The sequence below is a fragment of the Sus scrofa genome, chromosome 1 (genome assembly GCF_000003025.6).
Source record: "Sus scrofa isolate TJ Tabasco breed Duroc chromosome 1, Sscrofa11.1, whole genome shotgun sequence".
NCBI lineage: Eukaryota > Metazoa > Chordata > Mammalia > Artiodactyla > Suidae > Sus > Sus scrofa.
The window spans coordinates 31,218,284-31,243,483 of record NC_010443.5 but is presented as its reverse complement, the minus strand read 5'-3'; the positions used below and the strand labels follow the sequence as shown (position 1 = coordinate 31,243,483).

The following is a 25,200-nucleotide window of genomic DNA, read 5'->3' as shown; positions in this document are numbered from 1 at the left end:
CCTAGCCTGGGAACCTCCATATGCCGAGGGAGCAGCCCAAGAAACGGCAAAAAGACCAAAAAAAAAAAAAAAAAAAAAAAAAAGTGTCCTTGCTTTATGCAGGAGTCTCAGTTGCAGTCTTTGCCTAGAATCCATATCTTAGTCTCAAAATCATAGCCTCTTCCTCTTTCCCAGCTGCTTTTACTTGTAACTTTCATTTTTGTAGCCTTTAGTGATTATCTTGCTTTGCGATGAGCCAAGAAATGAACTAAGTATGTTTGAACTTTATCCAATAACTATTTTATTTATTGTTTTATTTTATTATTTTGTTTTTTTTTTTTTTTTTTTTTTTTTTTTTGCTTTTTGGGCTGCACTGTGGCATATGGAGGTTCCCAGGCTGGGGTCTAATTGGAACTGTAGCTGCTGGTCACAGCCACAGCCATGCCAGATCCGAGCCATGTCTGCAACCTACACCACAGCTCATGGCAATGCCAGATTCTTAACCCACTGAGCAAGGCCAGGGATCAAACCTGCAACCTCATGGTTCCTAGTCGGATTCATTTCCACTGCACCACGACGGAAACTCCTGATAACTAATTTTATTTTAGAAAGATCATTGAGTGTACCTTGTCAATCATACCATCAGAAGTAGAAATCATCCACTTCTAACTTTTTGGTAATTTGCATTTTTCATATAAATTATTTGTCTGCTATTTATAGTACCTCTTAAATTTTTAAATCTGTTTATTTCTTGATTCCATTTTTTATATTTCTTTTCTTAATCAGTTTCAAAGTTATATCTTTTTTTTTAAGTTAAGAAATTAACTTTTGACTTCATCACAGCTTTAAACTCTAGAGGTCAGCAAACTTTTTTTTTTTCTTTCTTCTGTAAAGGGCCAGAAATTTTAGAACTGCAAAATACAGTAACCAAAATGAAACACTTAATAAGACACTCAGTAGCAGAATGGAAGAGGGAGGAAAGAATTAGTAAACTTGAAGATAAAAAGGATCAGACAGGGAGTTCCTGTGGCTCAGTGGCCAACGAATCTGACTAGGAACCTTGAGGTTACAGGTTCGGTCCCTGGCCTTGCTCAGTGGGTTAAGGATCTGGCATTGCCGTGAGCTGTGGTGTAGGTTGCAGACACAGCTTGGATCCCGCGTTGCTCTGTCTCTGGTGTAGGCTGGTGGCTACAGCTCCAATTGGACCCCTGGCCTGGGAACCTCCATATGCCACAGGAGTGGCCCTAGAGAAAAAGGCCAAAAAAAAAAAAAAAAAAAAAAAAAAAGGAGCAAAGACACTTATAAACACATCAAGGATAAGAAATACAGGTGCTAAGTAAGCAGATTCTGGCTGCCAAGGGTGAAGGGGGGGGTTATGGGTGTGGCTATAAAAAGGGCAATGGGAGGAGACTTGGTGCTAAAATGTTCTGTATGAGAAGGTTCTACATCTTGACTGCATCAATGCCAATACCCTAGTTGTGATCTTGAACTTTAATAGTTTTACAAGATGTTACCACTGGGGGAAACTTGGTGACAAATACCAATGAGAGGGAACTCTATTCTACAACTGCATGTGAATCTACAATTACCCCAAAATATGACTTTTAAATATTAGCATAAACCCATTTTACATTTTATAGAGAATGGGCTCTTTATTTTAAATGCCCATGCCATCCCAAAGGAGAATATTGGTCAGTTGGGTCCATTCCCGGCTTAAGAATAGTTTACTGCAACACAGAAAATTCTAAATGACTATGAGAATGTTTGATCATGGATCAGGAAAAGACACAGAGGCAACAAGGTAGCCTAATTTACAGCTAATAATATCTACTGCCTCCACGATAGAACTAATTTAAATGATATATGATGGTTACCTTACTAAATTTTGGTACTCTACCACAAAATAATAATTAAATGTTAAAAATCATGGTAAACTTTAGGGATAGTAACACATTAAATTTGGCACTGGAAACAGGTCAGATGTGATCAGGTACTTTGAAATGAACTTAAAATGACCACAGCACCTGGGTTTGGAAAAACAATGAAAGAAAACATATTATCATTAAATTATAATTTGGATTTTTGTTGAAAATCATTACAGAAAAATCAACTTAGACCAGAAAGATTTTCATGATCAGGTCTTTGGCTATGAAAGTTACTAATAGCTTATATCCTACTCTTGGGTTAAGAGATGTAAATACAGTTCCTTTTACCCTGGTCTGATTTCAGTATTTCAGATGTACCAACAAACAGTTGATATGAAACTTTCAAAACGCACTAGAAACTGCAACTAGTATCGGTAAAACCTTTGTTTTGGCTAAATAACTGCATTTCTAAGTTTTCCACCAATACTAATAGATTTTTGGAGTTAGTAACGACTGTCGAACGGTACTTACAGTAAACACTTAAAAATTTGTACTTTGGGTTTGCCAAAGTGGGAATTAATGCCCTTTCAAGTTTATTTAAAGACTCCGTTCAGTTCTAGCAGACTCCCTCTAAAACAAATACGGGTGTTGTGCATGTAACGACTGCACAGGAAATCTGGTTTTGCCCTCTACCACTTACGTTTTAAGCAGAAATGCCATCACTACACAAAACCTACAGGAATCCCACTCTGAGTAATTAAGTGACCAACCTCTTAAAAACCTGCCAGAAGCAACAGGATTTATAAAAAAATCTATTTAGTGTGTCATTTATTTAGTTCTATTTCTGCATTTAAAATTAGAATTTGGAGAAAAATAAGATTTCAAAATATTCATAGTTTTCATGTTAACCAAATGATTACAAAGGATTAAAACTGCCATATTAAAATAGTAAATTATGAGAAAATGAATTAATACAAAACATTGAGGTTTCTTCATTCCCTCTTGATTAAAAAAAAAAAAAGAATGCCAAGGGATACGGTAAGGTTAACTTTAAAATGTTTTAAGGAGCATTTTACTAGGAGCATGCATAATGCGTCGGCTTTGAGTACATTCTGAAAAAACATAGATTCCAAAATCCTCTTAGGCTTTTCCTTTCTCTCCAATGCTCTGCCCTCTAATGGGAGTAATAATTTTGCAAAAGTCCTAATAAATGTCAGTCGTGACTATCAGGAGGCCCTGGAAAGATGAAAGTTTTTTTTTGGAGACAGTACCTATAGATCACCTTTCAAATGAGAAGCTCTCTTTAGAAAACTATCACTTTTCTAATAGTCTGTTAGCTGAGAAAAAAGAATGAAATTCAGTTACTTCGTACTGGGTGAACATGTAAATAGAAAGCCAGTCCTTAAAAATGAGTGGTCCTCAGATATAGTTGGTCCAGAACGAAGAATCCATGCTCATGCATGTTGTTTTTTCCTTACCTCCTTCCTCTCCCACCCATTTTCTTCCTAACATTAAGTGCTTTTTACATGCCTAATGCCAGAATGTAAGCTCCTGGAGGGCAGGAACCACATTCTTTTGGTTCACTCTTATACCCTCTCTGCTGCACGTAGCAGCCTGTGCAAAATTAATACCAAATTAGGTACACAAATATTTACTGATAAACTAGGGAGGAAGCTGAAGTGACAGAGCTTCCGGATGCTTCCAGCTTCAGGGGCAGGTGGGCCAGCTCCGGAGCTCCTCCCAGGGCAGTGCTGTCGACGTGACTTGCCTTGCCTGCCCCTCTGATGCTTCTATTTTCAGGGGGAAACCCCTTCTGCTTCTATCATCAAGCGGTTGTTCTCCTGACTGAACCCAGACAGATAGGTTAAAACTGTTTAATTCATTAAGGGAAAACAGGTTTCCTACATGTCTTAACAGTGAAAGATGCTGCCCTACTGAGTCCATTGACATTGTTAAATCCAGCTAAAATGAAGAAAGACGAACCTACAGGTTTACAGTCAAACAATTTATTTCCTGTATGACAGTATTTTTAAGGACACAAATTCCTAAACAAGCAGGGAAATTTTTTTTATCTTTTCTCTGCTTAATGACTGTCATTAAGCAGAGACATCGTGCATTCAATTGTCAAGGAAATGGTCCAACGTAGTATTTTCCAGCTCCCTTGAGTGCCAGTCCTGCCAAGCGTATTTCCTTGCTGAGAAATACAAGGTCATGCTGCTCAAATCTTAGGGATGGACTGATGAGGTCTGGGAGCCACAGGTTAGTTTTTTGTTTTCTTAAGTGAATCATGAAAATATGTAAACAACTTTTCTTTTTCCAGGACAGAAGGATGATGACGTTCTTTACTATTAATGAGAAATTCTCATTATATTTATTTTAAATGAACTAAAAATGTCATTAAACCCATAACTTACCCAAATAACTCTCTTCATTCTCCTCTGAAATTTAATTCTTAATGTAGTAACATGATTGTGTGTAAAAAAATAGTCAATTTTACCTTTCAAAAAAATAAATGCTGCATAATTCAGTTATCCTGTGAATGGCTCTTCACTATTGAGGTGGACAATGCCTTGTTTCCTTTACACAGGTTTTTATTGTTTATTGTGATGTTTCTTTTTCTACCTGAAGAAACAAACAAACAAAAATCACACCAACTAGAAAAACTAGTCTGCGTTTTCCTTTAAACCACAGACTAATTTTGCGGGACAAGAAACTTTCAAAAGTCATTCATTTTTTCATTACTAACATGTCTAGATTGGTATTTAAAACATGACTTTTTTGTGTACAAGATTTTACTTTTTTTTTTTCCCTAGGGTCACACCCACGGCTTATGGAAGTTCCCAGGCTAGGGGTTGAATCAGAGCTGTAGCCACTGGCCTACACCACAGCCACAGCCATACTGGATCCTTAACCCACTGAGTGAGGCCAGGGATGGAACCTGTGTCCTCCTGGATACTAGTTGGGTTCATTACCACTGAGCCATGATGGGAACTCCCAAATTTTACTATTTTTTAACAAAAGTAGTGGAGATCCTGAGGAAGGAGCTGGTGGCAGCCTCTCCAAGGTGCAGTGTTCTCAGTGAACAGTGTAGATGCAGCTGCTGGGCACCCAGCGTGCTCAGCGGCCCTGACTGCAGAGGCTGCCTCCATGGTTTGCAGTTGCAGATCAAGCTCCATTTGTGTTCATATTTGTATTTTTTTAAGAATTGATCTCATGATCTACTAAAACCAAGCTGCATTATGCTGAAATGGCACCAGTTACTCTTTCACTAGTAAACACTGTGCAAAACCAAAACATTTTCATAATATTTACTGACCAATACAACAGCCAAGCACTTTCATGTCACACCATCATTCAATTTAAGCAAAGAGACTGGTTAATGTCAAGTCTGTGTTGTGCAAGTATGCCTTTGGAACACACTAACAGGAACAATGTGTGTCTCTTGATAAGGTAACTTCTTCAGTTTGAGACTCAATGTGACTGTCAGATATGCTGAGAGGCATGAGTGCAAGTGTCACCTTTCAAAGATTTTCAATGCAACACAGTGAAAACTTTACGAATTTTTAAAATTTGGCTATTGCACTACTTTTCATTTTGTTTTTTTCTGATCAAGATGACACACTGTGTTTCAAATATTCTGTTTGAGACTCAGTGTGCCTGTCAGATATGCTATGAGGCATGAGTGCAAGTGTCACCTTTCAAAGATTTTCAATGTAACATAGTGAAAACTTGACGAATTTTTAAAATTTGGCTATTGTACTACTTTTCATTTTGTTTTTTCTGATCAAGACGACACACTGTGTTTCAAATTTTTCCCTCAACATTAATGTTTCTTAAAAGACTGCAAACCACTCAAGTTCTTGTTTTCAATCACTGATCTGTGTCTCAGTCAAAATATTTGCTAAAGTATTACACTTTAAATTCACGTCCCCCAAATTAAATGCTTTTGCTGTTATTGGGAACTCACCATGAAGTAAGCAAAAACAAATGCATTTGTCTGTATGAGAACAAACATTTTATCAATTATAACCACGGCAGAAAATTGAGTGGATCTATGGCAGCCACTGGGACTCTTACACAGTCCTAAAACACTGGCTTATCACATCAAACAGCATAATTATCTGCGCACTTACAAAGAAAATCCATCGGGAGCAGGCCTGATGGGCTTGCGCTGACTTCAGAACAAGTAGTATTTGTATGAATTCTTTTCCTTGCATCACCCATCCTGTTCGCTAAAGCAAGCTGATTCTGGTGAACACAAAGTCAAAGTTTCTAAATCATTCCCTCACAAAAGAGTTTTCTACAGTCTCATTTATGGAATACGTCGAGTTTTGATGACATGCAAAGTAGATTCTATCTATTAGTGGCAAAACCTTTCAGGAAAACCAAGGTAAAAACTTTTTGAGTACAGTGGTACTCCAGCAAGATGCAGAAGGGTGGCCACGTGGTTCCATCTCCTTTGTTGAGATTTCAAGTAGCAGAGTGGCTAAAGTGTGAGGTAAGCTTTCAAGTAGCAGAGTGGCTAAAGTGTGAGGTAAGCGTCCAGTCCCATGGAAGCGGAGTTATCAAGAAATGAAACGATCTAGACACTTTTAAAATCATCTTTATTTTGGCTGCAAAGATACAATTTACTTAGTTACTTAATATTGTATTTGTTCCCATTTGAAGTCTCATAGCTTGCCATGTAAAACATTGCCTTCACTATCAAACTGTGATATAAGAACATTATAAAATACAAACTATAAACTAAGATAATCTTCTTTACAGTATTCAGGTTAGTACATTAAAACAACATTGATTAAAAAAGGCAAGTGAGTTAACTGGCAAACATTCAACTCCTTTTCCAGTGAAAGATGGTACACAACAGTACGCAAAGGAAACAGAATTTTGTGATAAATGCTCAAAAACAATTAACTGTGGGAAAGTTACTTCCCCAAAGTAATTGTGACCCAAGGATGCAAACATAACCATTACTCTATAGGATGTAAGGAAAGGTAGGTAATTTTCCATCATAATAGCTGTGGAAATACACAGCAGAATAACAAGCTGGGATCTTTAGAATTCTAACACAATAGGTATTGATTTGTCATAATCTTTCTCCAAATTACATTAAACATTTACAGTGACTACACAATTCCCCGCAAACGAACGCCAGACTTAAGCCTATGTAAAAACAATCTACGCTTGGTATTCTACTAGGCAATCTACAGCAAATGCTTACTATATACACATCAGGACTATGGGATATACTAGCAAGTTACTCCTTGATTTCAGAATAAACAAGGATCTTAAGACAATAACAACAACAAAAAAAGTTAAATAGACAATTTGTGCTGCTAAGAACCAGAAAGAAACAAACAACTCCCACAAACATATATGTTAATTTATTTAAGTTATTGAGACTATTTCCTCTGCTGGCCCACATTAAAATTAAACTGAAGAGTTGTAATTGAAGTAATATAAACGTGGGTGCATGTTACACTGTGACAGAGAGAGAGATGCACAGAGAACACCCACACCTTCAGGTTTACCAAGTCCCAAAACTAAATCAACAGGATAAATAAATTATAAATGAAAGGCATACACGATGTGGGCAAAAACCTGACAGTTATTAGATTGAAAGCATGAAAGTTATGCCAGCAGTGATATTTAGAAAAACTTTCAGTATTAGAAAATATCAGATTTAATTCAAAGAAAACTTCCCCCAAATAAAAATAACAAAGTATAGGAACCACTCTTTAGGCAACAGCTTTAAAATAATAATAAAAACCCACCACGATTAACGGAGTCTTCCTACGTAATTGACATAGTGTAGTGCAATAGTGTGCGCCTTTATAATCTTAGCTTTTCACTCTCCATATTATGAAGCCGATAATTACAACTCCGATAACAAGGATAAAAATGATGATGCACAGCGTTTTTCTGGATTTGCGCTGCAGATGCAAAAACAAACACGTTTATAGATGTAGTGGAGTATCTCTATAGTAAGTGACAAATCATTTAGCTCTTTACTAGAATAAAATCAATAGTTATTGCCCTCAAAAAAAATTTTTTTTTTTTTGTCTTTTGTCTTTTTTTGTCTTCTCAGGGCTGAACCCGCAGCATATGGAGGCTAGGGGTCTCATCAGAGCTGTAGCCGCCAGCCTATGCCAGAGCCACAACAATGCCAGATCCGAGCTGCGTCTGTGACCTACACCACAGCTCACGGCAATGCGGAACCCTTAACCCACTGAGTGAGGCCAGGGGTCGAACCTGAAACCTCATGGTTCCTAGTCAGATTCCCTTCCACTACACCACGACGGGAACTCCTTGCCCTCAAATTTTTGTCAGTATTTGTTTGCTTCTTGAAAATCCCTTCAATACATATAACACTATGATTTTTAAAAAATATTCTTGTTGAACTCATGGTATAAATTCAGGGCGTAATTATTCAACTTTCTTCCTAGGCATGTGGTTGGGCTTAATTTTTAAAAAGACACAGAGAAATAAAAATTACTAACTTAAGCAATATAGACAGAGTTTACCTATATGTGAAAAACAGCTCAAAACCATCAGTTTTATCAAAATACTGTTCTTCAAAATGAGTTTTTTGACAATCAGCAAGTGGAAATGCTTGGCAATATTTCCTAAAGTGGACTTCTTAGTTTCCCAAATCATTCCCATCCTTTAATATGAATGGAAACTGCATTCGAAATCTCAACATAACAAGTAAAAAATAAAAAACAAAGAGCTAAAAAGATTCTAATCCAGTCATTTAAAATACAAAGGTTAGGAGTTTTGCTACATTCTTCACTCCTGGCCCAGCTGAAGATTTCTATACTTCTCTAAAGTTTTGTATATCTCACAGCAACATGCAGGAATCCTTTTTCTTACAAAGCAGAAAAATTTGTAAATTTACTTTGTGTCAACCAGAAGTAGCATAAATTTTACAAAAAAGCTAAGTTCCTGATTCTGAAATTATCCTGAAAACCATGAGTACTTTTCAGTATTCCAGATAGCTTTCTAATTAATTTTTCATCAGAGTACTTCTCACATATTCAACACAGTTCAAGTTTCAATCTCATCATGCCCATATATTTTCCCCAGATTCCACCTGGTTACCGCAGACCCATGTATGATGTGCCTTCATCAACAAATGACAGCTGTGCCACTAATGTATCTTTTTGGCCCAGGGTGCCCTCCAGGGAGGTGCTGGGTTGCCGTGGTGATAAGACCATTTACCACCTTCCTTTATGCTCATGGTTCACCCAAACGGTAGAAAAGCACCTTATTTGGCAGAGGCACAAATTTAATACCAAGGCTGCCCAGTGCGACTCCCGGGGAGCTGCTGGCTTCCCAGCCCTTGTCTTGCAGGGCTCTTTCCTCATCTCTCCAGGCCCCCTGGGGTTAAGGCTGGGGGCAGCTCTGGCTCTTGGAGGTACAGCTTGGGAAAATGTGTTTCTTTTCCCCAGCGTGGCTGTAAGCTTTCCCTTCCACCAGGAAGAGGAAAAGTAAAACTTGGGGATATAGCTGCATGCCCCTCAAAATCCAAAAGGAAAACGAAATTGCATGGAAGCCCAGTCACTGATGAATCCTGCTAAATACTATGTCTGAACAGCTATGACTGTTGGCATTTACAGATTACTCTGTGTGTGTGTGTAAGTTCTACTATCTACAATATATGACATGGTGACATTAACTCTGCTGAGATGCCATTCTGAATCTCACACAGAGACAGTAAACATGAGTTTACCATCTGTCGTTGAGGACAACTGCCTGCAACTCAGCATCCTCTGTATAACTTCCCAATCCCTGACATATCACTAAATATGCACTGATTTGTCCCGGGAAAAAATGGCATTGAAACTAAAAGGAACTTCAAAGGTTAGTGAGAACAGTGAAAAGCAATTGAAAACACCTTGGATGGTGACAATATCTTAGATATTTGATAAGATAAAAAATTTCTGAGAAAATAATTATCAACAACAAGAAAAGGTAGCTTTAAAAAGGCAAATCAAACACTAGGATGGTATTTGGGGGTTCCCAAAGAGCCTGGCCTTATCTTTGTTGAACAACAAAGATTTATAATATTAAAAGATACATCAATATTAAAGTATTAATGGTCCTAATATTTGTAGTCCTCCATACATATTTATATAATGACTCAGGACATATGGATTCCCTATACTAACCTGATTCACTCAAGAAATCAGTTCATTCCTGGTGGAGGCGCTGCTGAATGCTGACAGAACACCTAACGGTCAAGAACATTCCAAGCTAATACAATTTCCACAGGACCTAAAGAGGTCTTTTTGGACAAGGATCTTTGCCTCTTTAGTCCAGAGTATCAGTGACATAAAAGAAAGAAAAGGCAGAAGGGAACACAGTCAATGGAGACGAATCGCAATCAAAGACATTTCTGGGTTGGAATGTCAAAATGACTGCGGAGACCAGCAGCTGTCAGAAAAGACTGGAGTTGTCTACTGTTCCCCTCAACACTAAACACTAAACTTCCTACCCCTGTGTGTCAGAGGACTGGTTCGGCCCCAAGAATAGACGGACTAAACCCAGTTTTAAACTGATGGGTGGAGTTCCCGTCATGGTGCAGAGGAAACAAATCCGACTTGGAACAAGGAGTTTGCAGGTTTGATCCCTGGCCTCACTCAGTGGGTTAAGGATCTGGCGTTGCCGTGAGCTGTGGTGTAGGTTGCAGATGTGGCTCAGATCCTATGTTGCTGTGGCTCTGGCGTAGGCCGGTGGCTACAGCTCCACTTCGACCCCTAGCCTGGGAACCTCCATATGCTACATGGGTGCGGTCCTAAAAAGCCTTAAAAATATATATATATAAAATGAAAAAAAAAAGATGGGCATATTTCTGACCTGTCTTCCACGGGATTTTAAATATTAACATTTCAGCTACTTTAAACTTTTTTTTTTTAGATTTTTATTTTTTCTATTATAGTTGACATAGCCACTTTGAACTTGATTACACACACACACACCTACAGAGAGACAGACACAACTAAAAAGTTGAAATTATGAGACAATTTAGCATAGTCAATATTACCTGATAATCTGCTGCCCTTGACAGCTGCTGGTTCGCCTGCTGAACGTGCACCTCTGAGCTTTCCACATTGGCTTCTATGCTATCTTTAAAATAAAACACACAACTGTTGAGCAGGTGCTGATGCTCCAGTAATAGAGCTGCACAAAGCACTAGATTTCATTTAAGGTAAGATTAAACACGTGCAGTCAAAGGTTACTATTATTAAGAATACGGGCAAAGTTGAATATTTTTCTTTTTAGGTATACTATTTTTCAGGTGATCCAAACAAAACATAAAAATTTGAAGGAAAAAATCCCAATCATCTTCATTACAACATACTCTAGTTCTATGTGGTTATTGCACAAAGTGCTGTCACAGAGTTGCATTCTGTGATGGCCAACTCAGGACCACGCAGGCATCTGAACTTTCATTTAGAGTAAATATAGAGAATCCAAACCCATCATTTGCTTGGTGGCCATCATCAACGTTCTCTGTGCTGAGATCTAGCTTCCCTGAGGAGCCCTGCAGCCTTCTCGAGGGGTGACGGTTTTCCTTTCCACCCTCCTCTGACCTGGGGGGCAAGAGGTGTCAATCCGCAGGATGGGTGACCACCGTATCCTCCTCCCTGCCAGCTTTCAGTTCTATAACTCATGCTGTCCCACTCAGCCAACCCTTCTTGCTGCAGACATCATAGAGCTCAACGTCTTTTCTTCTCACTTCCAGAATATTTCACCCCCTGAACCACTGATGTTTTCTTCACTGCTCCTCCTAGTACATGTTTGGCAATTTCAATATCCAATGGCTGACCTTCCTATTCCTTGGCCTCTCAGTTCCCTTATTTTTTTTTTTTTTTCCTGTCTTTTTAGGTCCGTACACGTGGCATATAGAGGTTCCCAGGCTAGGGATTGAATCAGAACTATAGCTGCCGGCCTGCGCCACAGCCACAGCAATGCCAGATCCGAGCCTCGTCTTCGACCTACACCACAGCTCACAGCAACGCCAGATCCTTGACCCACTGAGCGAGGCCAGGGGCTAAACCTGCATCCTCAAGGATACTAGTAGGATTCGTTACCACTGAACCACGAGGGGAACTCTCTCTCATTTTCTTGAGCACATGTTTTTCAAAGACTTTGCCTGTGACCCTTTCTCAGCCACCCACTTCCATGATCACATCCCAAACCCATCATTACCCATCACTGCAGCTTCTTCGTAATCTCCATTCAGGTCTCACTCTCCGAGCCCCACCTGCTATCTTCAGAGCTCTCTCCTTCTGAGACCCCGACTTGAGTGATCCCACCACTCTTCCCTACCTCTCACACACTTCATGTCCTCACTCCCCTTCTCTAGCTTAGACTCCATGGACAATCAGGTGTCACTGTTTTCTTGTATTTACCTTCATCCCCCTTGTCCCTACTTAATCACACTTATGTGACAAAACCCTAACCTGTCCCATGCAGCAGCTGAGCATTAAGTGCAAAAAGGGATCACCTGTGCTGACTTATTTCACATTAAATTCTGGACTGCAAAGCATGCCTGCCTCACTCTCCCAGTTCCTCAAAGACCAAGTCATCCTTTCTCCTCTGTCCTCTAACTTCTCCTGCCTCTTTGCGCACCATCATTCTCCACCAGGGACCCCGATTTCTGGATCGCTGAGACAGCAGGGACAATCAGAAGACATCTCCACATGCTCCCCCGACCCTTGCCAGGGCAACACGCCGCAACATCTGTACTCAGACTTCTGGTTCATGATTAGGGGGGATCCAGCCAAGCTCCAGCAAGAGCCGACCCCTCCCTGGGTGCCCTTTATCTCATTCTTGTCACTAACTCAAAGACCTTGCTCTATCATCCCCACTTTTTTCCCATCAATCTTCCTGCTGCCATCTTAAAACAAACCCAAAAGCCTCTCATTTATTCCACATCCACTGCAGCTATGACCGCACTTGATTCCCAGGAAGGATTGTGTACACTTGCCATCTCATCACCTCCTCGCAGTGCCTCCTAAACCTATTTTACCATGCTCTCTCCCACGCCATTTCACCAACACAGCTCTCCTCCGAGGTCCCCTAGGCCCTACATATTGTTAAACTCAACAGTCAACTCTTAATTCTCAGTTTACTTTATCTAGCAGCAGCATCTGAAACAGCTGACTAGCCATCGCTCTTGAAATGCTTTTTCTACTTCATTCCAAAACAATACACTCACTTGGTTTTCTTCTGCATCACCGACTAGTCTTTCTTAGTTATTTTTAATGGTTCCCCCTTGGCTCTCTGGGCTCTAAATCAGGAACCAACAAACCTTTTTTATGTGCCAGATACTAAATATTTTAAGCTTCTTGGTTCTTTCATATGATTTGTCATAAATATATAGTCAACTATGCCTCTGCTGCATGAAGCTGCTGAAGGTAACATGTGAAGAGAAGGATGTAGTGTGCTGACTGCTCTAAATATCTGTGAGTCCCCCTCCTCCTCCTCTCCTCTCTACCACACTTTCTTCCTAGGTGATCTCATCTAATCACACAGTTCTAAATACCATCTATGTGCAGATGACTCCCAGGTGTCACCCCCAAATCCTGTGTTCTCTACCAACGCCTGTCAAACCTTCACCTGGGTGACAACTGGCACCTCAAACCTTACTGTATCCAAAAATTACTGATTTATATCCACCTAAACCTGCTCCAGCTACAGATTTCCCCATCTTGAAAAATGGCACCACCATCGTGACCTGGGCCGAAACCTTAGAGTCACCTTGAATTAACTCTCTCTCACCCCTATCAGACAGTCAGTAGATCTTTTTGGCTCTACATCCAAAAAAAAAAAAAATATCCAGAATCCTGTTGCTTCTTACCACTTGACTGTTTCCATCCTGATCCAAGGCAACACAGCTGCTCACCTGGATTCCTGCAGGAACCTTTTAAGCGGTTTGTTTTTGGTTGTCCCTTTGCAGTCTGTTCTCGACCCAGCAAAGTGAGCCTCTTAAAGCCTATGTCAGATGACAGCCCTCCTCTGCTCGTACGCTCTCGTGGCTTCCCCTCTATTAGTAACAGCGACAGTCCTCATGATGCTCGGGGTCCTACAAGATGCTGTCCCCTGTGACTTCTGACATGGTCTCCATCTCCCCCTGCTCATTCCATTCACCTCAGGTGACAGGTATGCTTCTGCCCAGAGGCCTTTGTACCTGCTGTTTCCTCTGCCTGGCATACGTTCTCTTGCTTGCTCCCTTACCTCCGTGAATTCTTCACTATTATGTCACCTATCAGTGAGGCCTAATATGACTCCCCTATGAAAAGCAGCACATTCCCCACCACCCAGAGTCCCATCCCCCACCTGGCCTTATTTTCCTTGTAACACTTATCACCCTTTACTTACTTTTCTTTTTTTTAAAATTGTCTCTCACCTCCAACTAGATTTTAAGATTGTTTATATGTCGTTTAATTTTAACTGAATCCCCAGTGTCTAGAATTATGCCTGATATAGCAGGCATTCTATAAATACATACAATGATTTGGGAAATTTTACCCTGTGATCTACTGGGGATACAGAGGAGGGTAAGATTGGACTGATAATAATTACATTAAACTGTAGATACAAGTATTTTTAACTGAACCAAAATTCAGAAAATACATTAAATCTATCTTTAGCAATACCCTCTAATATTTTTGTATTTCAAAATAATAAAAATGATCAGAATCCTGATCAATGTTGACAACTACACCTTTAATGAATTATGATTACACTTAATAGAAGTCTTAGTCACTGATTTTTCTTTAAAAAATTCTCAGTATCTAAGTAATACTACTAAATTAATCTACCAAAAAAGCTATGAGGATAAAGGATCATGCAAACGGCCACCTATTCCTATTCCCTCTATTCTAAAAGACAGGTAGCAAAGACAATTATGAATAGAAGTTTCCCCTAAAGTCCTTGGTGTGATGAGAATTAAACTGGGATAAGGCAGAAACCAGAGGTCCTGGAAACAAGCTAGAATGCTGCTACATAGCACCTTCCATAAGCTCAGCAGCAGCAGACCCTAATTAAATTTGGGACTTCTTAAATAAATGCAGCTGGTCATTTCAACCAGTAGGAGCCAAAAACAAGATGTGTCTTAGATACTGCCAAGGATGATGTTTTGTCTGTTGGAGGACCGAAAGAGAGAGAGGAAGGAGTTACTCTGGCTTGAGAAGCTGCAGCAGGTAAACGGCATGGAGCTTGCTTCCACCTCACGAAATATAATGAGCAGAGCTTACCTATTACATCTCCTTGTTCATGAATCATCATCCCCAAGTCTTTAAATATTTCATTAATATCCATAATATCAGCCTAAGAGAAAAAAGTGTACTTTGTTATCAGAAATTCAGTCTCCAATCCACAAAAGGGGAACATTTTTTAAAAACCCAAGCCACCACTCATACCCAGGTGAGAATGCATCTAGACTTAATAACACACAGGAAACTATTTTACTATAAGCAATCCCAGGTAAGCAGACTTTGAATAACAGTAACTAGTTCTCTAAAATAAGATTGTGATGTTAAAAATATCAAGCCACATGGGACAGAAGTGAAGGATCTAGCTAATAGAGAAGGGCTGTGGGTTGCTGAATATATGTCAACTCAAAGAGACAGTTAACATAAAGAATTTATCACACAGTGCTTGGCACATGGAAGCCCTCAATAAATGGTAGGCTATTATTAGCCCATTTTCTAGGGAAAAAGTTCTCTAAGAACTATGGCTACTGAACCCTTTAGACCTCTTTGATATCCTGCACATACTAAAAAGAAATAAAATACTTTTAAAGCCCTTGGAAAAAGTCTTATTCATGCAGGTGTGACGTGTATCATATGGCACAGGAGCCATTCAGACCCTTTAAGCAAACATTTATCTCTAGATGATATTTTCTCAACGCTCAGGAGCCTTCAGATGACCTAACAGAATTAAAAAAGAAAAAAAAAAAAAGCTGGAGTGGAAGGAAATACATTATCTCATCCTAGGAGAAATTCTAAAGCATCACTAGTTTTTTAAAAAAAGAAATTATTCTAATTTATATAAAAAGTGCCACCAAAATGATGGATTTCTTTAGTTATCTTTTTTGATCTCACTCCTAGCATCATCTAAGCATTTTCAGGACAAACTCACTAAGAACAGAGCAGCAGTCCAACTTTATAAAGCTTACTTCAAGTTGCCTAATAGAAGACTCTCGCTCATGAATAAGGCGAAGGTCATCCTCTGTAATTTCTTCATCCTGCACTTGCACTTGAGGCTGAGTTTGGCTGTTAAAAAACAAAACAATAAGTAAAAAAGAAGAACCAGTTAAAACAATGGGGCTTTCTTCTTATTTAAGAAATACGTATTGAATTTTTTTCTTCAAAAACATAAAATTAGGAGTTCCTGTCATGGCACAAAAGAAACGAATCCGACTAGGAACCATGAGGTTGTGGATTCGATCCCTGGCCTTGCTCAGTGGGTTAAAGATCCGGCATTGCGGTGAACTGTGGTGTAGGTCGCAGACAAGGCTTGGATCTGGAGTTGCTATGGCTGTGGTGTAGGCCGGCAGCTGTAGCTCCGATTAGACCCCTAGCCTGGGAACCTCCATATGCCGTGGGTGCGGCACTAAAATGCAAAAATAAATAAATAAAAAACAAAATTACTCACTTAAATTCTAAAAATAGGATAAAAATGTTAACCAAATTTTATTCATCTGTCATTTCACTGATATTATTTTTCAGTTATTATTTAACTTTTTGGAAGCTATTATATTTGGCAGGTGAGTATTTCTCCTTGGTTGACTTAATCCTCACACATGGGAATAATCTATATTAAATAATAATTAAGTCAATGTTTATTTGGATAATTATTTTAAAAGTATTGCTACATTGGAAATTTTTATGTTTACATATTTTATAATAAATAATTATTCTGAAAAATTTTCAAATTTATTATTTATTTTTTATTCATAAATAACTTTGGATAGTCATGGCATAATATACTGAAAGCTTTAATTCTGCCCAGGAACCATGATGTAAGAAAATGTATTTCAAAAATTACCCTTTGATCTGCATGTTTTATACTTCTTACCTTTCCCAGGATACAAGATTTCTTTCTTTTGAGGTCTCCTCAGGAAAACCACCCTAAATAATATAATAACAAAATGGATTAAGAAGGTGCACAGGAAAAACACACACCACTCACATTTTATTTTATAATAATCTAAACTGATTTACATCTACAAGGGAGTTCTTGTTCTAATATTGTAGGTCAATTACTTTAGGTAATAACAAAATTATATCATAACCTGATAAGCAAAGAATTCATTAAATATTCTCAAGTGCTAAATAATAATTATTATTCGATTAAAATGTAAAGTAGTCTTGGAACCTCTATATTAAGGAACAATATACTCGTGATAGTTTCCAGGGGAGATATATAATTAGATTAAGTTAGAATTCCACTCTAACTTATCCTTTCATTTATTTTCTCCAGGTATATATTTTCAATAATTATATGTATATTCACTCTGTTCACGTCCATCATCTTCACATAACCTAGGAGGAAAGACTTCTCTACACCAGCATGAACACGAAGTAACAGCCTCATGTTCAAATTAGGATCAGACCCCTAATCTTTTCTGACAAAATGTTTATTTTTACATAATCTGTAATCTTTTGTTTGACACAGAATAACCAGAGTAATACACCATTATCATACTTCTTAAAAATTAAGCAGAAACACCTGAAATTAAATATTTCAATACTGATCTCTAAGACTTTCACAGGTCTTTATGACTCAAGAAACACCCATGTAGTCTCTTAAGATATTTTAGAGAATACTGTGTTCCTTTTTACAATGCCATTTTAAATACTTACAGAAACTCTGGAACTGGCTCTTACTCGAGCAACAAATTCTTTCTCTTTCTCAGCAGCTTGCCTCTGCACCTTCTGAAAGTTTGTCAGTGACGTTGTGAATTCAGCCACTAAGCGGTCTTTCTGTATTTTCCTTTGACGCTAGAGGAAAGGGGGATTTAAAAAAAAAAACAAAAAACAAAAAACACCTGATAGAATCAAGCTGTGAAATTCTACAGCATGTGCAAAAGTTGTTGGCTCTTTATTTAATTCTGAAAATTTAATTTTCAGACTAAACTTTCAAGACTAAACCAAGATGAAATAGAAAAGATGAATGGACCAATCACAAGAACTGAAATTGAAACTGTGATTAAAAAACTTCCAACAAACAAAAGTCCAGGACCAGATGGCTTCACAGGCAAATTCTATCAAACATTTAGAGAAGAGCTAACACCTATCCTTCTGAAACTATTTCAAAACATTGCAGAGGAAGGGATACTCCCAAACTCATTCTATGAGGCCACCATCATCCTGATACCAAAACCAGACAAAGATACCTCAAAAAAAGAAAACTACAGGCCTATTTCACTGATGAACATTGATGCAAAAATCCTCAACAAAATCCTAGCAAACCGCATCCAACAGTACATTAAAAAGATTATACATCATGATCAAGTGGGATTTATCCCAGGGATGCAAGGGTTCTTCAATATCCGCAAATCCATCAGTGTGATACACCACACTAACAAACCGAAGAATAAAAACCATATGATCCTCTCGATAGACACGGAAAAAGGCTTTGACAAAATCCAACACCCATTTCTGATAAAAACCCTTCAGAAAGTGGGCATAGCGGGAACCTACCTCAACATGATAAAGGCCATATATGACAAACCCATGGCAAACATCCTTCTCAACAGTGAAAAGCTGAAAGAATTCCCTCTGAGATCAGGAACAAGACAAGGATGTCCACTCTCGCCACTACTCTTCAACAAAGTTTTGGAAGTCCTAGCCAGAGCATCAGAGAAGTAAAAGAAATAAAAGGAATCCAAATTGGAAAGGAAGAAGTAAAACTATCACTATTTGCAGATGACATGATACTATACCTAGAGAATCCCAAAGACTCTACCAGAAAACTGTTAGAGCTCATCCACGAATCTGGCAAAGTCGCAGGATACAAAATTAATACACAGAAATCGATGGCATTTCTATACACTAACAATGAAAGAGCAGAAAAAGAAATTAGGGACACCATCTTGTTTACTATCACATCCAAAAGAATCAAATACCTAGGAGTAAACCTACCTAAAGGGACAAAAGACCTGTACTCTGAAAACTATAAGATACTGATGAAAGAAATCAAAGATGACACAAATAGATGGAAAGACATACCATGCTCTTGGAAGAGTTAATATTATCAAAATGACTATACTACCTAAGGCAATATACAGAGTCAATGCAATCCCTATCAAATTACCAAGGACATTTTTCAAAGAACTCGAAAAAAATATTTTAAAGTTTGGAAGCACAAAAGACCCAGAATAGCCAAAGACATCCCGAAACAGAAAAATGGAGTTGGAGGAATCAGGTTCCTGGACTTCAGACTATACTACAAAGCAACAATCATCAAAACTGTATGGTATTGGCACAAAGACAGACATATACATCAGTGGAAGAGGACAGAAAGCCCAGAATTAAACCCACGCACCTACAGTCAACTAATCTATGACAAAGGAGGCAAGAATATACAATGGAGAAAGGACAACTTGTTCAATAAGTGGTGCTGGGAAAACTGAACAGCCACATGGAAAAGAATGAAATTAGAACACTCCCTAACACCACACACAAAAATAAACTCAAAATGGATTAAAGACCTAGATATGAGACCAGACACCATAAAACTCTTAAACCATAGGCCAAACACTCTCTGACATAAACGACAGCAACATCTTCTCAGATCCACCTCTTAGAGTATTGACAAAAAAACCAAAAATAAACCAATGGGACCTACTCAAACTTCAAAGTTTCTGCACAGCAAAGGAAACCCTAAACAAAATGAAAAGACAACCCACAGAATGGGAGAAAATCTTTGCAAGTGAATCAACTGACAAGGGATTAGTCTCCAAAATTTATAAACAACTTCTGCAGCTCCATACCAAAAAAAACCAAACAACCCCATCAAAAAATGGGCAGAAGATCTAAACAGACAATTCTCCAAAGAAGACATAACAGATGGCCAAAAAACACATGAAAAGATGTTCATCATCACTCATTATTAGAGAAAAACAAATCAAAACCACTCTGAGGTACCACCTTACACCAGCCAGAATGGCCATCATCAAAAAGTTTGCAAACAATAAGAGCTGGGGAGAGTGTGGAGAAAAAGGAACCCTATTACACTGTTGGTGCGATTGTAAATTGCTGCAACCACAGTGGAAAACAGTATGGAGATTCCTCAGAAAACTAAAACTAGAACTACCATTTGATCCAGCAATCCCACTCCTGGGCAGCTAGCCAGAGAAAACCACGACTCGCAAAGACACATGTACTCCGATGTTCATTGCAGCATTATTTACAATAGCCAAAACGTGGAAACAACCTAAATGTCTATCAACAGAGGAGTGGATCAAGAAGATGTGGTACATATGCACAATGGAATATTACTCAGCCATTAAAAAGAACGAAATACCGGCATTTTTAGCAACATGGATGGACCTAGAAACTATCATGCTAAGTGAAGTCAGCCATACAATGAGACACCAACATCAAATGCTTTCACTGACATGTGGAATTTGAAAAAAGGATAGACTGAACTTCTTTGCAGAACAGATGCTGACTCACAGACACTGAAAAACTTATGGTCTCTGGAGGAGACAGTTTGGGGGGTGGGGAGATGTGCTTGGGCTGTTTGATGGAAATCCTGTGAAATTAGATTGTTATGATCACTATACAACTACAGATGTGATAAATTTGAGTGATAATATAAAAACAAAAACAAAAAACAAAAAACACCTGATAGTATCAAGCTGTGAAATTCTACAACATGTGCAAAAGTTGTTGGCTCTTTATTTAATTCTGAAAATTTAATTTCACTCACTCTCCTACCATAGGGCCTGATTAATTCTCAATAACATCTGACAATAAGTTCAAATACTGTGCATATTCGCCCTGAGCCAAAGACTCATAATGCTAGTTTTCTCACTGTTAAGTCTTCATCCTAAAAACTGGGTCATGATTTTATTTTAGAGTAATTCTTTCTCTCTTTTTTAAATTAATATCAAACCTTGGACTCACCTAAGTAATAACTTCCCCTCAGTTAGCAGGGTAATAAATGCGTATGGCCCTAGGAAACCTCACATCTCGAATGAGTGTGCACGCTGCATGAAGTCAGGCTTAGAAGGCCAGGAAACAATTATTCCGAAAGAATTTTCTGAGCACTCACTTAATTATGGGTCAGAGCAACCGCATGGAAATAATTTTTGCTTTATTGAACCACAAGATACTATCTGGGCAATTAAATATAGTTTTGTGTTCTGTGAACTAATCTCTAATAGATTTTTCCCCCTCATTTCCTTTCTAGCACAACAGCTCAAAGATCCTACTATGCATTTGATTTCTTCCACACTCAATACATCAACAATGTGTCTTAAAGCTTCATACCTGTTCACTGGGGGTAGTGGGCAGAGATCCAAATTCTTTAATGTACTTGTCTGTTTCTTTGGCAAGTTGGTTCGTATACTGCTGCTTCTGTTGCCTAAAGTGAGAAAACACACATTACGGCCAAGGAACTTGTTTACAGCACAACTTTGCTGCTTGATTCAACTGCGGTTGAATAGTTTTAGAAAAATCACGTTTTTAATAGACTGGCTCCAAATTTTCTCCATTAAAATAAAATCTTCAATACTGAGCAAATATTACACAGAAGTTTTTTTTACCCACACATGCAGCGGGGGTAACCAAGCTCTGAGAAATAAATACCAACAGCCATTTAGAAAGGAAGATGATTCAAGCCAATGGGAGATTGTGAGATGTCTGATGCTTGCAATCTGGGGGCTGTGGGAGCCTTCTATGTGCACCCCACAATTGGGAAGTCAGCTGAATAAGTAAAGAGGATTTCTTGCTTTAAACCTTGCCAAGTTCCCAGGTCTTAGGGGATGGCCAGCCTCTCCTATTTCTCTAACTGAACAATTTTATCCAACAGATACTTCAAAAAAAAATGGAAGCGGTAATAAGTAATAGTACAAATGTACTACTCTTTAAGTTTGCTGTGGAAAAAACAATAGCATTTCTCTGTAAAAAGAATGGAACACATAAGAGGGGTACATTTTATCAATCTCCCTCTCTTGCCAACTAGTTTATAAAGTCAAAAGATCCCTAACACGTTCTCTAACCAAAGAATGTGACGCTAAAAAACAAGGCCCGTATTAACGTAATGCTTTACAAGTCACAACATTAGTATCTATCATATATATCCTCTCTCATTTTAAACACATACTGGTCACACTTAGGATCACTTAAAATAATGAGATATTATGTAAGAGTATGTTTTGGTACAGAATCTGTATTTGACTGATAAAATAAATTGTAAAAATATTTACACATATTTACCATCTGCCCCATCTTTAATGTCTTTTGAAATCTTAAAAAAAGTAATATAATTAAAATTCTACAAAGAAGACTTTAATGATATCTACATATTCAAAATCCCCACTAGTAACCTTAGCGAAATATGGTTAACTATTAAGAATTATAGTTTATATTCTATTAGACTTGTAAAAAGGGTTTATTATTTAAATTGGGGGGCATTTTTAACCGCACAATATCTATCTGCTGCAGAAAAATGCAACATAAACTAGCATGATTATAAATTCTTCAAATTATACCTCATACAAATTAAATTATGAGTTACTATTACCTATCTTTTAATTTCTTCCACTTTGTGATTTTTCCTTCTACAGCTAATGTTTGGCATATCACTTATTACATATATGTTATTCGAATCTGTAGCTCTAAAATGCTTAACTAAGATTTAAGATTCAGGTTCAGGATCATGTTGAGCAAATATCAACCCCCCTAAAGACATATAAGCAAAGTGGAAGTAGTTTTTTTGATTTCACTTCTTCCAATTTTGTAAGGTTCAGATGAGAAAATGTGTAAAAACACTCTGTAAAATCTGTAACACCAAGTATTATTGCTGTTTTAACAGTGTACTAATTTATTGAAATATGTACTATATAACTTCATCATTTTAAAAAAAGGCTAATATTTTCTTAAATTCAAATATATAAATACAAGCTTTTCGGGGCATAGTTCATATTGGCTATGTACTGGATCTAAACCAAATAAAAATCTGGTCGCTGCAGGCATTGCTAGCTATGGGCAGTAAATCACACAAATAGAGAAGCTTTAGAGTACCATTAAAAAAAAAAAAAAAACTATTAAAATGTATGAGGCAACTAAAGAAGTTCTTCTTTTTATAGAGGAAGCCAGATCTTAAAGAAAAACATCTGCCTACTCTGGACAGGATAAAACCTATATAAAAGCTTAGTATACATAAGGCAGCAGAAAAACCTTATCAGTTTTCTATTGCTTTTGCCAATAACTATAACACTACACAGTATAAAAGGAACATAACAGTAGGTGGTTTTCCCTCTTTATTTTCTTTTTGTTGTTTAAATACTTACAGCTGTTGCCTCAATTCAGGTGTATCTTGAGGTGTTCCAAGTTGATTCAGAGTCCTTTGTATTTCCACGGCTATTATGACAAAAAATAAATGTAAAATCATTGTTATAAATGCTAGGAAAATAGAAATTAAGTTAGGAACTGATATAACCAATAGGACAGTTTTAAAAAGACCAAAAAACAGAGATAAATATAGAAAATATTGGCTGAGAAAAAAAATGGTTTATTCAAATTTAATTAGTGACAATGGATTAATTTTCAAGAGGATTGTGTAGGTACCTTAACATGCGAAACTGCAATTATGGTCCAAAAATATTATCTTCTTTCCCATCAGAACATTTAGTACAATGGCACATGTAACTTTACTGGCATAAAAACTGTGAGGAAAATAATTGTTACAATCATATATATATATAATTCATTGGGATATAAAGTGAGTGGATTATAGTCAATAAATGAAAGAGGAATAACAAAATTGGAAAAATTATTTTTCAATTATCTATTTAGTAAGTGCTTCAAACAAGGATCAAAGGATGCTAAAACCACAGGGATATTCACAAGACCTCAAATGATCACCACACAGATGTGATTACTTTGAGTTAAGTCTATCAAAGATAAATCTGTTGCTTAAAATGAACAATCAAATTTAGCACCACCAATGGTACAAACTAGCATTATGAGCCGCTTGGCATGATGCAATAAGAAGGCCACAATATGGAGTTCCCCGTCGTGGCTCAGCAGAAATGAATCTGACTAGCATCCATGAGGACACAGGTTCAATTCCTGGCCTTGTTCAGGGAGTTAAGCATACGGCATTGCCCGTGAGCTGCGGTGTAGGTCGCAACACGGCTTGGATCTGGCATTGCTGTGGTTGTGGTATAGGCTGGCAGCTACAGCTCCAATTCAACTCCTAGCCTGGGAACCTCCATATGCCGTGGGTGCAGCCCTAAAAAGAGAAAAAAGCAAGCAAGCAAGCAAGCAAGCCATGATACAACCTGTGTATTCTTCCTGCCAAAATATTTAACCCAAATTCTAATCATGGGAGAGAAATAAGACCAATCTAGATTATGGATAATCTACGAAACAAGTGGCCTGGACTTTTTAAAATGTCAATATCACAAAAGAAAAAAATGAAGGCAGGAGAGCTTTCTAAATTAAAGAACTAAAAAACACAAAATACTAAAAAGCTCAAAAGCCAATGTATGATTTTTGACTGGATTCTGAATGGGGGTGGGTGTAAATCTATAAAAAAAAAAAATGTTGAAAAACTGGGTTGGAGAAACTTGAATCTGAATTTGACATTTGAATTTGGAGAAAGATTAAACAAACGTTGAAAAATATCAACAACTGGTGAACCCAGGTAAAGAGTATATAATAAGTTCACTGTACTATACTTTTACTTTTCTGTAGGATTAAAATATTTAAAATTCACGCTAACTCACCACCTAGAAGTCTGCAATTAAAAAAAATAATAACTTCTTCACAAAAGGGAGGTCCTAGTTTTATGTATTTATGTACACAAATAAAATATCAAGTAGAAATAAGTTGAAGATCCAGCTCAAAGTAAAGAACTTTCCCATTTCCAAGAACAAAACAAAACAAAAAAAAAGAGAGAGAGATCCAACCCACCCACTCTTTTCATTTAAAATAAGCAGTTTATTTATATAGCTTAAATGCTTTTAAATAGTCACTATTTATTTATGAGATCAAGGGAATGACTGTATTCCAAAACACAGGATAACTTTTGTTCACTGAGGATGATGTAATGAACATTGCTTTTAAGTCTAAGATGAAAAATATAAATAACAGAGAGGAAT

At 37.7% G+C, this 25,200-nt stretch overlaps 1 protein-coding gene across 1 annotated transcript in view; it reads right to left on the bottom strand.

Annotated features, from left to right (window-relative positions):
- The window catches only part of STX7 (syntaxin 7), a 52,148-nt gene continuing 33,379 nt past the window's right edge, over positions 6,432–25,200 (bottom strand). Inside the window, exons 3-10 of the mRNA XM_001926476.4 lie at positions 23,386–23,455; positions 21,362–21,455; positions 17,726–17,863; positions 16,938–16,990; positions 16,036–16,132; positions 15,113–15,185; positions 10,891–10,973; positions 6,432–7,777 (exon numbers count right to left, since the gene is read on the bottom strand). Of these exons, the coding sequence (XP_001926511.1) occupies positions 7,685–7,777; positions 10,891–10,973; positions 15,113–15,185; positions 16,036–16,132; positions 16,938–16,990; positions 17,726–17,863; positions 21,362–21,455; positions 23,386–23,455 (701 nt within the window). The 3' untranslated portion in view covers positions 6,432–7,684. The remainder of the gene's footprint in view (positions 7,778–10,890; positions 10,974–15,112; positions 15,186–16,035; positions 16,133–16,937; positions 16,991–17,725; positions 17,864–21,361; positions 21,456–23,385; positions 23,456–25,200) is intronic.